General features: G+C 39.3%; 2 protein-coding genes across 5 annotated transcripts in view; one reads left to right on the top strand and one right to left on the bottom strand.

Annotated features, from left to right (window-relative positions):
* The window catches only part of MIS18BP1 (MIS18 binding protein 1), a 103227-nt gene extending 94826 nt beyond the window's left edge, over window positions 1-8401 (top strand). For both annotated transcript variants that reach the window (XM_033953499.1, XM_033953498.1), the window contains exons 16-18: window positions 1699-1786; window positions 4023-4077; window positions 7536-8401. In XM_033953499.1, coding sequence (XP_033809390.1) covers window positions 1699-1786; window positions 4023-4077; window positions 7536-7627 — 235 coding nt within the window. In that variant the 3' untranslated portion in view covers window positions 7628-8401. The remainder of the gene's footprint in view (window positions 1-1698; window positions 1787-4022; window positions 4078-7535) is intronic.
* A 6716-nt stretch (window positions 8402-15117) lies between these two features.
* The window catches only part of FANCM (FA complementation group M), a 137024-nt gene continuing 134877 nt past the window's right edge, over window positions 15118-17264 (bottom strand). For all 3 annotated transcript variants that reach the window (XM_033951616.1, XM_033951615.1, XM_033951618.1), the window contains one exon: window positions 15118-15405. In XM_033951616.1, the coding sequence (XP_033807507.1) occupies window positions 15270-15405 (136 nt within the window). In that variant the 3' untranslated portion in view covers window positions 15118-15269. The remainder of the gene's footprint in view (window positions 15406-17264) is intronic.

The following is a 17264-nucleotide window of genomic DNA, read 5'->3' as shown; positions in this document are numbered from 1 at the left end:
AATCATGTTGCCCTTTTCCTATGATACTATTTTATTTGGTACATCTATGAGATTTAAGAGTCCAATTTCTGCAAATAATAATAAACTTTTACTAATATTGACGGGAGTTGCCATTCAACATATTACTGGAAATTGGAAGGATTATACTAAGCTTAATTATACCTTTTGGTGGAATTCAGTCTGTCATATTTACAAAATGGAGAGAGTGCTTGCTGTACAGCAAGGAAATTATAATAATTTTAAATAGATTTGGGGGCCATTGATTACATATTCTAATGATCAGACACCTTAACCAACCCTTTATTTATTATATATGTTTATAAGTAGGGTGGGATTGGATATATGATATTTGCTTAACTGGTTTATTATTAATGGGTGGGGAGGGTTTCTTTTATGCTTTGATGATCATAAGTAAGAATGTCAAGTGATTTGTAAAATTTATTTTTGATTGAATATTATACACTTGTTGTAAGATATGAAAACGAATAAAGATTTTTGAAAAGAAAAAAAAAAGAAAGCAGCACAAGGCCGAGCGGGAGAGCATAAAGCTTGCTCCTGACGTCCGTGCTGCTGATTTATTGCGCTGCTGTTTTGTTTCGCCACTACCCAGGAAATAAGTCAAGGGCACTGGACCATCAGGTAAAAAAAGGGTAATGAAGATGGCAACAATGGACGTTTGGACCGGGGAGGTGTTAAAAAAAAGGTGGTGTGGTGGCAGCGGGTGGGTGGGTTTAGAAAGGAGGTGTGGCGGGTGGGTAACAAAATTTGTACCTTCGCTTCATAAGACGCACGGAGATTTCCATCCACTTTTGGGTGGAAAAAAATGCGTCTTATGGAGCGAAAAATGCAGTAATACCCAAATCAGAACTTTTAGACGGGTGTAGAGGTCCTGAAGCTCACCCGTCTGTTTTTTTATTTTGTCTGCTTGGGATGTCAAGAAGAGTAGTACAATAGAGTTGACTATCTGCTTCAGTCAGGTATGGTACCAGATGTTTTCATTTTCCTATCAAGCAGGGTCACAGAGCGAGGAGGCTTCTTCAGTTCAGGAGCCTAACTGTTAGTGCAGGTTGCACTCAGGTAGGTGACTTATTTATTGATTTAAAAATTTAATATACTGCCTGGAGTCAGTGGTTTCCAAATAAACATACAGAAAGCAAAAACAAAAAAACAATACAAATCATTCTTCAAAATAATATCAACACATATGAAAATAAAACCTACAAATTCTTCAGCAACATATTTGAAAAATGTTACAAAAATGCCCAGTGTTAGGAAAGGCAGTTTAAGTTGGAATGTTTTAAAATTCATGTGGTTTATGCATGTTATTTACAGAGCAGAACAGAACAACTAGTCATTGTTTGGGGAGTTTCCCTGTACCCCCTCTTTTCTGTGTATTTTGATTATCTAGTGCTCTTCAATTGCTTTGGTACAACTGAGGGATAACAGCACAGCCCACAGTTTGAGGGTGACTTCCCAGCTGTTCAGGACTCTGTACAGGAAAGAAGATTATTAAGGTAAGAACTTACGGCTCCTTTTACGAAGGTGTGCTAGGGTTTTTAACACACACCTTTGTAAAAGGAGCCCTTAATCTTTCTATAAAAGTGTTACTAGACCCAGAATGACAGTTTTAATTAGATTTACTTTAAATTGAACTGTTCCAGTGCTAAATGTCTAAGTATCTGAATTATATTTTCACAGGAACAACTATGACAAATATATGTATCGATTGCAAAAGACAGCCAAAAGCAAGGATTTTATGACTTGGGCCAACATAAAGAAGAAATCGGTAATAGTTCATCTTTTGCACTGCATTACAAGTTAGAATATAGCCTATTATATCAGATAAAGATAGCACAATGCATCTAATCTGCCCATTTTCAATGCCTATTGCAATCCTGTAGACCTTAGTTGATCTAACTTTTCTGTTAATGGGTTTTTGTTTTTTTGGGGGGTGGGGGGGTTGCCTCACCAGTTCCTCTGTGGGCTACTGTATCTGTTTGCCACCTTTTTTGTGAGTAAATGTTTCTTTGTAGTATTCCTGAGTCTTCCTCCTTCCAGCTTCATTCAATGATTCCTCATTCTGGGATTAACTTCCACTTGAAAATGCTTGCCTCTTAGGCAATATTTATATCTACAAAGGAAATTGAAAAGGTTTTCAATCCTGTTCTTGTTCTGAGCATTGAAATAAAAGGTTAACAAACCAAAAAATATAGTGCATGTATAGTATTTCTGATGTATTGAAGTCTGGCTAAGAATGTAGTTGATTGGCCAGCTATAAATACCTTTCCGTTGGACTATTTTGTGAGTAGCTATTCCATTTTGTGAGTAACTTTCAGGATCTCCCATTTCCTTTCTTAGGACAAGACAGATTTTTTACTTAAGGGTCAAAATAAACCTAAACATAGTTTTAGCAAAATGGTTTGTTTCCCTCTTAGATCAGATTTTTAATGTGCCAAGGTAAGGTCTGATGCAGCAAGGGTTTTAGCAAAAATAAATAAATCTGCATTAAGAAGAAAGCACTGCACTGTTCTTAGTGCATTGAGCATGTAAACATATATTAATGAGCTGCACACAGAATAACTGTCATTGCAATATGAAGCAGCATTTTAGAAGGACATCCAAATCAGAATTTAGACGTCCAATTTGGGACATCTTAGAATAGGATCTGCCAATATAGAGCCTGTTCTAAAATACATGGTGAAATGGACATTATCCTAGGACAAGCAGGCAGCATATTCTCACATGTGGGTGACGTCATCCACAGAGCCTGGTACGGACAGTGAAATCTGTAGAGCCACTTTAGTCCCCTCTTTTACAAAGGTGCGCTAAGTGTTTTAGCATGCGTTAACTGATTTAGTGTGTTCTAAATGCAAACGTGCCCAGTTGTTTGGGACTTGAATGTAGTTCTCACCAGTCTCATGAAGCCTCCTTTCGAACCTCTCACATCTTCTACTCTTAAGCACCTTACTTAAAAAGTAGTCTTCCTAGTCTGCATTACTTCATCTCAACAAGTTAGTGAACTCTAAGCATTAGTATCGGACCCATGTCTGATACTAATTTTCATCATAATAAAGTTGTCCTTCGGTCTCATCCAAAATTTCTTCCAAAAGTGGTCACAGAATTTCATTTTTATCAATCCATTGTCCTGCCTGTGTTTTTCCCGAAGCCTCATTCTCATCCTGGAGAAACAGCTCTTCATACTCTGGACTATAAACGTGCCTTGGCATACTATTTGCAACGCACATAGCAACACCCTACTTCTCAATTGTTTATTTCATTTGATCCTAACAGATTGGGAGTTTCTGTCACCAAATGAACTATTTCAGCTTGGTTGGCGGCCTGCATTTCCTTTTGCTATGCTCAGCCTGGGCTGCCACTAGAGAGGCATATAACAGCACACAAAGTCCGAGCCATGACAACTTCAGTAGCTTTTCTGAGATCCACTCCCATTGCAGATATATACAAAGTAGCTACTTAGTCCTCAATTCATACATTCACATCTCATTACTGTGTGGAAACATTTTCCAGACAAGATACTAGATTCAGCCAAGCAGTACTGAAAAACATATTTGCTTCTTGAAGACCAGCTAAGAAGTCCCACACGTGAGAATATGCTGTCTGCTTGTCCTAGGATAAAGCAGAGTTACTTACCGATATCCAGGAACAGCAGGCAGCTATTCTCACATACCCTCCCATCTCCCCTGGTTGGCTTCATAGTTTTCTTACAGAACTGAGGTACCACAAGCTGACGTTGGGTGGGAAGGCACTCGCATATGCACGATACAGATAATCACGAAGCTTCTTTGAAGCTTAAAGTGACACTACACTTTTCGCTCTCCGTACCGGACTCTGTAGATGATGTTGCCCACATGTGAGAATATCTGCCTGCTGTCCCCGGATAATACCTGTTACAGTAAGTAACTGTGCTTTCCTGTTGTTTCTTCCTTTCAAATAATAATTCTGCCTATTCTATATTGCATTAAGTATTATAATCTTTTTTGTGTATGTTTTGTTTCTAAAAGAATGAAATAAATTTTAACACTCCAAAATCAAGAAGAACTACAACTTTGGATAAACGTGAGTTGCCTTAATCTTACATAATATGTTTATTGGTTTTAATAGTCTCTTTATGTTTTATTGAACTTGATATACTGCTGGGAAAAAACCATCAAATGGTGCGCACATTTTGCACTTAGATCAATGATTTAGGAGCTCATTTTCAAAACAAAAGAAATCCAAAAAGTGGCCGATGAACGTTATTCAATTTCAATTTATTCAATTTTCTATACCGTTCTCCCAAGGGAGCTCAGAACAGTTAACAGGAATTTATTCAGGTACTCAAGCATTTTTCCCTGTCTGTCCTGGTGGGCTCACAATCTATCTAATGTACCTGGGGCAATGGGGGGATTAAGTGACTTGCCCAGGGTCACAAGAAGCTGCATGGGTTTGAACTCACAACCTCAGGGTGCTTTAATCACTGTTCCACACTCTCATCAAAACAGGAGGTTTGGAGGCCATTAATAGAATATTGTAATGAGTAATTATTGGATTATCATTTTTCCCTAATAGGTATAATTGCAAAGTATGGGGGGTGGGATTTCTGATTTGATATTAAATGATTAGATTAATAGGACAGAATATATAATATATTATATGATATATTTACTACATATGAATTAGTAGGGTTGGGAGGGAGGGTTTAAATATTATGATTCAAGTTAAATTGATAGAGAATCAAGTGATATTGTATAAGTTTAAATGTTATTTTATGATACACTTGTAAAATGAATAAAGAATTAAAAAAAAAAAAAAAAACATCCAAATTGCTATTTTCGAAACCCATTTTGTAGACTTTCTAAGCTGTTCGTGTACAGTACGTCTAAATCTCAAGGGGGCATGTTGTAGGTGTGGTTTGGGTTGATTTAGGGTGGACTTATGATTTGGACGCTTTTCTGCAATAAGGGAACATTGTAGAAAATGACCAGGGCAAAATTTAGACATTTGAGGCTAGACCTGTTTCAATAATGAATAAATGCCAAAATGGTACCCAAACTGACCAGATGACCACTGGAGGGATTAAGCCATGACCTTTCCTCACACTCCCAAAGATGTGAATGAAACAGTACATACCAGTCTATATGACAGCTTCGGATGTTATGGCTAATTCTATGGGAGCAGGAAGCAGGTTCCTGGAGTAACCTAGAGGTTATTCCAATGGCCTGTACAGCTGGGAACCCAGGTCCATATCCCACTCCATCTAGTACACTCGAATACTGTGTGCAATTCTGGTTGCCGCATCTCAAAAAAGATACAGCAAAATTAGAAACACTACATAAGAGTTGCCATACTGGGACAGACCAATTTCATAAATGGTTTAAAAAGATAGGTGCACTGCGCACAAATACATTTTATTTATTTAAGGAATTTATATACCGTCTGTCAAAATTATCTAAGCAGTTTACAATCAGGTACTCAAGCATTTTCCCTGTCTGTCCTGGAGGGCTCACAATCTAACATACCTGGGGCAGTGGAGGATTGAATGACTTGCCAAGGGTCACAAGGAGCAGTGTGGGATTTGAATCCACAACTTCAGGGTGCTGAGATTGTTGCTCTATCCACTATGCCACTCTTTCCATCTAAGAAATGGCCATTTTCAAAACAAAAAGATTGATGTTTTCCTGTTTTGAAAATGGTTGTTTACTATTGGATTTTTGGATATTTCCACAAAATGTCTAAACTCAGATTTAGACATAATATTGAAAATTCCCCTCTTAGTGCAATTAGCAGTTATTCCATTTAATGTTTATCTCTAGCCACAGATGGTAACAATGGCATTGTGTCTGATGATCTTCTGTCACCAATTAAAAATTATAAAATCTACAAAATATATTTTTGTTAACTTTTTCTCAGGGATATAGATAAGAAGTTTAGAACATTGCCAGGGAGCTTTGCAAGCTGAGCGTTGACCAGGAGGGCCCATCTGAAGTCATTTTCTAATCTGAATAAACATCACATGGTTTAGGGCTTTACATGAAGAAAAGGGTATAATGTTCATGAATATATGCTGCAATAAACTAGGCTGGCTCAGAGCTGGGCAAATAAAAGTGCGCATAAGTTAGGATAGGCTAAATGAAGGAATTCTATAATGGAAACATTACAGAAGGTCTGGACAAATTACTTAGAAAAGCTTAGTTAATTAACTCTGGTGGACTATTTTAAACTACAAGCTGTGAGCTTACCATGAAAAAGCTATAAGACTAGAATTTGCTGTTTGGGCCGGAGAGGATTTGATACATGTTATGGTTTGAGCAGTATTATTTCACACTTTTACAGCATTTTTTAACATATATCCATCTATACATGTCTTCAGGTCGTCAGAAATGTCAGTATTAGCCAACTGTTTTCAATGGCTAAAATATTTTTTACAGTGGCCTCGTCATCAGAACCGGTTAAATATATATTTTTTTATGATTATTATAAAGTGCTACGTGCTTTTCATTTCATTTAAGTTGTAGTTATAAAGTAAATCTTAAATCTTTCTAAGCATAGGCAACTTCTCCAGCTTGCTGATTGCACTGGTGTTGGCTTTCTCTCTGATGTCACTCCCTGGTCTAGCGACCAGGGGAGTGCCTTCAGAGGGGAGCCAGGCCGGAGAAGTTACTCGTACTGGCAAAGATTTAAAGAGGTAAGGGAGGCGTGAGAATGGCAAGAGGGGTGAAGAAATGCCGGTGCCCTCACCAAGACAACCCCCCCTCCCAACTGGCAATATAAGTGGAGTTATTAACAATATTTCTGTGAAGAAACTATTTCCATTTAAACATGTTATTAAAAATTGGGACTTTCTGATAAGAGTTTAATGCTAAATTTCTGTCCCAGAGAACTGAGCTAGATATCCCTGTCATGTATTATATATTTATTCTTTTAGAAGACAGTACAATTATTTTTAAAATTGGGATATTGAATGACTGATTTTCTTACCCATACTGGGGGCTGCCTTCATTTGTGTAATTTTCCTCAATTTTCAATAGCTACCATTCATTTTGATAGCCTCCTAATGGTAATGGTCTTTAGATCAGTTTCTAAAGGGAGATAAAGCTGCCCATCATCAGTGTATATATGAAATTTCAGACCAGATGATCAAACTCTCTCATCAATAGTCTTTAAATAGATATTTAAAAAGCATGGTGTGAAAACTGATTGTGGCAGAACTTTGCACATAAGCAACCATGAAAAAGGAGCCACCACAGTAAAAAAGAAAAGCAAAGGCAGATAAAGACCATAAGGCCTATCCAGTTTGCCCATCCATGGTATCTACTACCAAATCTTACATTAGTGATCTGCCAGATTGAAATAAGATCTTTCTGTGCTTGGCTTCACTAGTCAAGCCAGACAACCATTGTGATAGACTTTTTGGCAGTTTTCAACATTAATGAAATGAAGCATGATATTATCTTAATTAAATGTGCACTTCTAATTGAATTACATTTCAGGTCTTGCTGATTTTATTTTATATTGGCATTTAATGTCTGTTTCAGGAGTCAATGATGCCACAGCTGTGGGGAACTTGTTCAGTGCAGAAGAACCAATCCCATCTGATGAAGAGGAAGATTTCTATTTCTCAAGTTAACCTTACTCTAGAACCTGTTTCATTGTGGTTGATTAGTAATGCAAGTGGTATCTCTTACATATATATGCAAATGGTTTAGAGAAAATGTTTCAAGGCTGTGTGCCTTTGTGTTTAATATTATCTTTAACATTTTTACAGTTTGGAAAGCATCTCATTCTTTTGAAATAAGCTCCCCTACATTTCATTGCAGTGGCATAGCCATTATTGTATACGGCAAGGACTGAAAATGATCCAGATTGAAAATTACCCTTCCCTCAGTAGGTAAAAATGTACATACCATGAAACACAATGTTTAGATTTAGCCAGAAGGAAAGAAAAAGGTTGGGGTAGGGAGAGGACAGGGGAGAAAATTTTATTTTAGTTTTTAAATGCCTATTTATATTTTTGCATGTGTTGTAAAGCAAATTCAAAGTTTGTGATTACTTGCCCCTGCCAAACCCATATGCAGTTTCTTTCTGAAAATGAGCAGATCTGCAGGTTACCAAGTAGTTGCTACCCTCTATATTTAGTAGGTATTACCATCTATGTTTTCCCTGAAATATTAGAAATTTCATGTCATTAGGATTCATTCTGTTGTACAGTACAGCTAGTATAATGAAAAAAATAGAATCAAATATTCTGTACGTATCTTTCATACATAATTAATTCCATAATGATACCACTTTTTTGTGTCCAAATAGATGTGTAAAAAGAAAAATCTTATTTTGCTTTTTTCTATTAAATATTGTAAAATAGCATTTTTAAAACAGATCTGTAATAAAGGTAATTTATGTATTTTGTTACAGTTCCCATTTTATACACAACTGATTTATTAATTGCTCATTGTTCATATGAAATTATTGTTTAGGAACCTGGCATAAATGCTGAATCTAATTATAGTAAATGCTTAAACAAGAAATCCAGTTTGTTGTGTGTTTAATAGCATCTTTTGTAATGAGAACTTGGAGATATTATTGGATATATCATGGAAAGAGGTAACAGTTCTTTTTAAAGAATACATAAGAATTGCCGCTGCTGGGTCAGACCAGTGGTCCATCGTGCCCAGCAGTCCGCTCACGTGGCAGCCCTCTGGTCAAAGACCAGCACCCTAACTGAGACTAGCCCTACCTATGTACGTTCCGGTTTAGCAGGAACTTCTCTTTGTCTGAATCACTTGAGGGTGTTTTTCCCTGACAGACTCCGGAAGAGCGTTCCAGTTTTCTACCACTCTCTGGGTGAAGAAGAACTTCCTTACGTTCGTACGGAATCTATCCCCTTTCAATTTTAGAGAGTGCCCTCTCGTTCTCTCTACCTTGGAGAGGGTGAACAACCTGTCCTTATCTACGAAGTCTATTCCCTTCAATCATGTCCTTATCTACTAAGTCTATTCTATTTCAATCATGTCCCCTCTCAATCTCCTCTGTTCGAGGGAGAAAAGGTCTAGTTTCTCTAATCTTTCACTGTACGGCAACTCCTCCAGCCCCTTAACCATTTTAGTCGCTCTTCTTTGGACCCTTTTGAGTAGTACCGTGTCCTTCTTCATGTACCAGTGCTGGACGCAGTACTCCAGGTGAGGGCACACCATGGCCCGGTACAGCGTCATAACCTTCTCCGATCTATTTGTGATCCCCTTCTTTATCATTCCTAGCATTCTGTTCGCCCTTTTCGCTGCTGCCGTGCATTGTGCATACGGCTTCATTAACTTGTCAATCAGAACTCCCAAGTCTCTTTCCTGGGAGGTCTCTTCAAGTACCGCCCCGGACAACATTCATGCTTGAGATTTTTGTTACCGACATGCTTTACACTTATCCACGTTGAACCTCATTTGCCATGTCGATGCCCATTTCTCAAGCTTGATTATGTCACATTGCAGATCTTCGCAATCCCCCTGTGTTTTCACTACTCTGAATAACTTTGTATCGTCCACAAATTTAATACTTTGCTTTTAATGTTAAATTAGGCTTTGGTTGTATACCTTTTATTCTGTCTGGGAGCAATATAACTATGAAAATGTAATGGGATAAAATTTCACTCATTTACTATGTTGACATGAAGGGAAAAACCAGTGAAAAATGGGACATAAGGGAGGAGAAAATCACATGCCACCATGGAATGGTCAGTAGCTGAAAAGTTGAGCTCTGCTGGATCACCCACTAGAATCTGTAATTTATTGATCCATTTTGACCATCCATTGTTGGGACCCAACAAAATCCTAATCTGGAAAGTAGGGAGCCACGAAAGCTGCAATATTTGGAATGCAAGAGACAGTAATGGCATCTAAAACCACCCAAAAAGAAAAGGATAAAAAGAAGGCATGGCCTGCAGAAACCAAGATGGCCAAACGCCATAGTCCGCCAAGTCCATCGATCATCTTTGCATGGTCAGGCGAAATTACAACAGAGGTCATGCCAGCTGTTGAAGCCACTTTGGATAAAAAACTGTAATAGATGTATGATTGGGCTGATGAGACCTATGAATGCTTGAATAATGTCTGTCTAGAATTGAATGTGGGGTTTCAACATACCTCAGATTTGGTAGATCAGACAACAATGGCGCAAGAGCATGCAAATTTAAAGAAAAAAGTTGCCCCTGTACCCAGGTCCAGGACAGAAAGTGGATGGGGGAATAACCATATGGCTGAAAAGTAATTTCACAATAGGCAAAAGAGAATGCATTTGGAAATGTTGATAACCTTGAGAATACCTCTTGCGCCCCCCCCCCCCCCCCCGGTGAAGTTTATAGGTGGGATGGGAATGATTGACACACACACACTGATCAGCCGTGTCTTGGCCCCACATGGAAAGTGATTTGGAAGGTCTCCTTCAGCTCTTTAATCCAAAATAGTCCCAGCATAAAAATTAATGAAGCTCACTCCTGATGAGGAATTCTAGGATTTCTAAGTGTGATGAGGCCTAGCACAAATGAATGCAGAAGAAAGCTGGGCCACTGAGCTGAAGATCATAAATATAGGTGAAAGCATGAAAAGACACAAACAAGAGTAGATGAGAATGGGAAGGTGCATGGGGTAGTGAAACTGGGGATGGGGTTTCTATCTTCAAATCACACTTAAGCTTGTGTTGGGACATTTAGGTAAATTGGGGTACATCGGGTAATAAAGCTAAATCTATATATATAAAATCGGATGTATGTATGTATGTGCCGCGATCACACAAAAACAGCTTGACCGATTTGAACGAAACTTGGTATGCAGATCCCTCACTACCTGGGGTGATATGTTCTGGGGGTCTCACAGCCCACCTGCACATGTGGGCAGAGCTACAAACATAAAATCAGATTTCACCCATTCATGTCAATGGAAAAAATGTAAAACAGCTGCCAACGCAAAAACGGCTTGTCCGATTTGAACGAAACTTGGTATGCTGATCCCTCACTACCTGGGGTGATATGTTGTAGGGGGTCTCGCGGCCCACCTGCACACATGGGCGGAGCTACAAACAGAAAATCAGATGGCTTGACCGATTTGAACGAAACTTGGTATGCAGATTCCTCACTACCTGGGATGATATGTTCTGGGGGTCTCGCGGCCCACCTGCACATGTGGGCGGAGCTACAAACAGATAAGCAGATATCACCCATTCATGTCAATGGAAAAAATGTAAAAAGCTGCCATTCTCACAGTAATTCAAAAACGGCTTGACCGATTTGAACGAAACTTGGTATGCAGATCCCTCACTACCTGGGGTGATATGTTCTGGGGGTCTCTCGGCCCACAACTCTATGTTGCTTGCTCAAGGGTGGGTTCACCCAACAATTTATATGTTCTTGCTCCTGGAGGTGAAACTAAAAATTTTGTTTATAATCACATTTTGCGTTAGTTGTATTGTATTCATTTTGTCAAATATTTCACATTATAATTTGAATATTGTACTTTTTATTAAGCTGTAAAACAATAATTTCATTCACCACTACAAAGTATCTTTATTTGAATCCATTTACAGTGTTATTGCTATAATTAAATACCCGTGCAACGCCGGGGCATCAGCTAGTTAAATATAAAATCTTATAATAGCATAGGGAAGTTATAGAAGTAAAAATTAAACTGAGAGGTTGTCGTATCAGTCATGCAATATGAGGCAAGGATTTGTTAGCTTCAAGGAAAATAGAACTCAGGTTCATTTTAAAGAAGATACAAGATCAGCAATAGGGAACCCGTTAGATGGCAGAAGCAGGTGTTCTAACTCATAAGAACATGAGAAGTATAATGGACTTAAGAGTCAGAATTAGAGAAAGTGAAATACTGCCATCTGCAGGGCGATATGTGAAGATCAGTGTAAAACTTTAAATGTCAAAACAAATACAGTGGAACCTTGATTTACGAGCATAATTCATTCCAGAAGTATGCTCGTAAACCAAATTGCTTGTATATCAAAGCGAGTTTCCCCATAGGAATGAATGGAAACTTGCTTGATATGTTCCCCCCACCCTACCCCACCCCCCAAGGTCACAGGCGCTGCTCCATATCCCCCCCCCCCCGCTCGCATCGTCCCCCCTCTCGCAATCTTACATCCCCCACTGAGCACCCAAATAACATCCCTTACCCCAATTTGGCACCAGCACCAACACACAGGACATGTCGGTGCCCGAAGATCCTCCCTCTGGGCTGGGCCTTGAGCATTTGCGCATGCTCAAGGCCTTCTGGTCTCACTTTCTCCGAGATTCTCAGAGATCGAATCTCGGAGAGAGCGAGACCAGAAGGCCTTGAGCATGCGCAAATGCTCAAGGCCCAGTCCAGCCCAGCCAAGAGAGATCTTCGATGCTCGGTCCAGCCCTGCCCAGAGGGAGGATCTTTGGGTACCGGCACCAGCATGTCCTGGGCGTTGGTGCTGGTGCCAAATCGGGGTAAGGGATGTTATTTGGGTGCTCGGCAGGGGATGTAGGATTGCAGGGGGGAGGGCACTCATAAACTGAGGTTTGACTGTCTAAATCATTTGGTTCAAGATAAAAAGTGGCTTGATTTAACACTCAACTATATTGATAGCTGATGGATGAGTGATAAATAGCTTTAAACTTACCTGTGACAGAAGTAATGTCAAAAGTGTTTGTGCTGTTAATTCTTGGCTAAGAACCAACCATGTGCTATGAAAATGTTAATGTGATGTCAGAGAAAGTAACATAACATAGTAGATGACGACAGATAAAGACCCGAATGGTCCATCTATAATTGTAATTGTCTGGAAGCTGCACACCGGAGAGAAAGACAAGTGGTCCAAGGGCATATTTCTTTCCCCAGACATAAATTACCATCTTTATTTAACAGACCTGAATATTTGATTATTAAACAGCCTTTGTGTCAGACTTATTTGAAATTGCAGACTGGGAACCTTCCCCCATTTTGAGAACAGACTCATCCTAGGAAATTCTTCCTGCCCCATATTCAGTTATTCAGCCTTTCCTGACCACTCCCCTATCCTCTCCCTATGTTATGCATTAGAGAATAACATGGATAAATTTGTCCCCACCCCAGTAGGAATTCAATTTCCCCATCTCTGTCACTGCCCTATTCCTACAAACTCCATCCTCATCTGCACAAGCCTCAAACACTTTAAATCATATGTGTTTGAGGCTTGTGTGGGTAAGGCAGAGCTGACAGGGACAGGGAAATTGAGTTCCTGCAGGGATGGGGACAAATTTTCCACTATGTTATTCCTTATATCTTTCCTCTCTATCGTATGTTGTCCAGTATTTCTCATCTGTCCATATCCCTTCCCATGTCTAATATTGCTTCTGTGTATCCCTATCCCATCTCTCACCCTACTGTTCTGCAGCATTTTTTTGTGTCCCTATCCCCCATGTCCCCCGGGCCACGAGTTTGAGACCACTGCTCTAAGAGTATCAACTGAAAAACTGGAATGCCTTCCAATATTTTCTTGTTTACTTTAAAATGTTCTTCAACATTATTCTTTGCACCTATAATTAGGGATGTATAACAACTTTTCTCTTCCTATATCACTTTTCTTTCTTTTTTCATATCAGGTTAATTTACAGCTCTGGTCTAAGTTTCCTTGTCAGAGTTTCACCAACTTCCTGTATTCACTCTCTTGTGCATGCAGCTTAAAAATATATTAAGGGTAGGCCTTTTTTGCTTGGGGCTTTCAACTACTGGAACGTATGCAATAGTCTTTGACCTAAGGGTCGCCACGGGAGCAGACTGCTGGGCACGATGGACCACTTGTCTGACTCAGCAGCGGCAATTCTTATGTAATATAATTTGTAGAGTGCCATTCCAATGTAACAAGAAAAATACTATGGAAGTAATCAAAGAAAATTCTAATTTCTTAAGACACCCCCTCCCTCTCTCCTGAAAGTGCACTTCAGATCTCTTACGCCTAAAGCCAATGATGTACAATCCAGTCCTTAGGACACACCTAGTCAGTCAGGTTTTCAGGATATCCACAATGACTATGTATAAAATAAAATCTGCACACCATAGAGATGGTGCATGTAAATACATCTAATGCATAGTCATGAATATTATGAAAACCTGACTGGCTAGGTATGTCCAAGGGAGTGGGATAAGAACAAATATAATTTCTGTCTTAGGATTGCCTAGATTAAGCTAACTAAACTCAAATTCTAGAAGTACACGATTAGACCAGATCAACTGAAGGAGATACAGGAATCTATTACAAGATATAATTGCATCTAACTGATGTCTTCATATATGGAAGCTCCCTTTATTGATGTACGCTCAAGGACAGTAAGAAAGGCAGCAAACTTTGACTGATCAAGTACCACAGTACTCCAAATCCCCTGGTGGTCTGCAAATCACTAGTATATTAAGTTTTACTATCAAGCCAGACGTGATTAGTTTTAACTGTAAAGCCTGGTCAATTCAGATCCTATTAAACTAAACTAAACCTATTAACTATTCAACCTTTTCAACTTTCAGGATCTCTTCCCCTCCCCATCCAAATTCAATTAACAAGCCTAAAGAAACAAAAATAGAAGTTTGCAAACGACAGGAACTTTGTTATAGACCTTCTGCAAGTTGGAAACCAGATGTCTGTTATACCTTTTAGCCACAGCTGCTTTTCTTCCACCAAGTCCCTAAGGAGATCAATTTTATTACATGCAGAATAGCTATTAGAAAAAGCATAACAGTACAATGAATGGATAAACCAGTAATTCTCTTGTATATTTTGATAGTCATTCAAAGCTACATTGAAACTGTTGCAAATTTCATAAAGTGGAGGGGCTGAAAAGCCATGTTGTATTCCAAAAACACTTCTAGAAACTTTATATTTTTGCCTAAAGCCAACATTAATATTAAATATAGAAAAGTAGTACAAATTTTATCCAAAGATTATCTGGAAACTCCTTCAAATAGAAAATAATGGTGGCCACTATCTAGAAAAAACTTCTATTATACTAAAGTTGGTTGACTTAATATGTTCTGTTACCTAGAAAATCTCCAAACTGAGTATGGTCTCAATCATTTCAATAAAAGGTAGTATTAATACAGAAATAATTTCAACATAATTTCTTAAAGATGCTAATAAAAATATCTTTGTACAGGGATTTATTTACATATGTTACAAATACAATTTATATTTTTACATAAAGTGCATGTGTCAACTCTTTTTTATTTTAAAAAATAAGGCAGTTTGTCATTGTAGGTCTTTGCTTCTCCTGTGAACTGCTGCTACCTGTCTTGCTTCTCTTTAATGTTAACACTTCCTGCTAATATCTGTGATTCAAGAACATAATGCACATAGCTGTAGATTTCCTCTGCTTTCTTGTGACTGACTTGCGCACGAGTGGATATCTCATTCACAGAACTGTAAAACAAAATCACAATGGGGCCAATTAACAGTTTTTCTGTAAGATTCATAGCAACAGCAAATTGTCTTACTTCAACCAACTACAGTATTTTTCTAAATGAGCATCTCAGGCTTCTGTTTTTGAGCTGCTCGAACTAAATATTTATTCAAAATTTAAAACCTTAAGGTACTAGGAATATAGTGGTGTGCTGGTAAATGTTTAACAAAGGTATCTCTCTCCACGCACAGATGAGAGTGGTGTAGTGGTTAGAGCTACAGCCTCAGCACCCTGAGGTTGTAGGTTCAAACCCTGCACTGCTCCTTGTGACCCTGGGCACTGCAGGTACATTACACAGATTGTGAGCCCACCAGGATCCTCTCCATCCCCGTCAGAATCCTCTCTGTCCCCACCCATCCCCGCCAGGAATTATCTCCATCCCCGCCCATCCCCATAAAAAGCAGCAATTACTTTTGACAAGATCATCAATTCCACATTTTCTTTTGTGTTTATGCTGCTGTTTTCCTTGTGGAATCTCTTTGGTGGAACCCTTTTTTTGTTCAGGTAATTAACTTATAAACCCCCTCTTTTACTAAGGCTGACGTGTCCATTATATTATATGGATGAACCCTGCTTCGAAAGCCTTCCATCCCCTTGGGAGTCCCGTTGGCTAGAGGGGGGTCCCCAAGGGAGTCCTGTGGGCCAGAGGGGGGGTCCCTGTGGGAGTCCCATGGGTTAGGGGGGATTCCCGCAATCCCCGTTCACGTGCAGACCTCTAACCAGGACAGATAGGGAAAATGCTTGAAGTACCTTTATGAAAACCGCTTTCTAACCCCCCCCCTCCCCCCCCCCAAAAAAAAGGCTTGGACTCTCTCCAGAATTCCCTTTTACCTTTGTTGGCATGGATGCTGAGCCCTGGCTGCCTCCATTCCCTGGCTGCTTGATTTTGGCTCTGAGCAGCATGCCAGGACTTGTCCCACATCGTCAGAGCATGCGCAAGAAGTCCTGGTCTGTGGCTCAGAGCCAGAAACAAGCAGCAGGGAGTTCAAGAGGGAGTCCAAGCCTAAATTAGAGTGCAGGGGGGCCAGGCCCCAAAGTCCCCCTCTTCCCATGGCTACTTTAACTAGCTCCAAAAATTTTTAAAAACTTAAAACGATTCTAACAAGCCAGCTCCAGCACAACACTGTAGAAAGCTGTATCTTATTTATTCAATTTTATGAATCACCCAATTATACCCCCCCAAAAAAAAAAATATCTGACCCAAGACCATTGCATGGGAAAGAACATAACAGAGACTAGCTAACAGTAACCAAAGTAATGTAAGGAAGTTCTTCACCCAGAGAGTGGTAGAAAACTGGAATGCTCTTCCGGAGGCTGTTATAGGAGAAACACCCTCTAGTGATTCAAGACAAAGTTAGACAAGTTCCTGCTGAACCAGAACGTACGCAGGTAAGGCTAGACTCAGTTATGGCACTGGTCTTTGACCTAAGGGCCACCTTGGAAGCGGACTGCTGGGCACGATGGACCACCGGTCTGACCCAACAGCAGCAATTCTTATGTTCTTATGTTAAGGTAGGGAAGAAACATTCTAATTTTTCCCCTCTCTTGTTATAATATACTGCATGACTAGTAGTAAGTTGCATAGCTAGATTACTTTTGAAGGCTGGAAAAAAGGGAAGCACCTTTGTGATACAAGCTTCTTCTAAAAGGTGTGGCGGGGCATAATCGAAAGGAACGTCTAAGTCCGTTTTCATCCAAGTCGCAAGTTGTCCAAAGTAAAAAATAGCTTAGGACACATTTTCGAAAAATACATCCAAATTATTTTCGTTTCGAAAATCATCTAACTATACGTCCTGCTGATCGTCCAAGCAGCTAAATC

Source organism: Geotrypetes seraphini, chromosome 7, assembly GCF_902459505.1.
Source record: "Geotrypetes seraphini chromosome 7, aGeoSer1.1, whole genome shotgun sequence".
Classification (NCBI taxonomy): domain Eukaryota; kingdom Metazoa; phylum Chordata; class Amphibia; order Gymnophiona; family Dermophiidae; genus Geotrypetes; species Geotrypetes seraphini.
The sequence above is the reverse complement of the archived record's forward strand: the minus strand, read 5'-3'. Positions and strand labels throughout refer to the sequence as shown.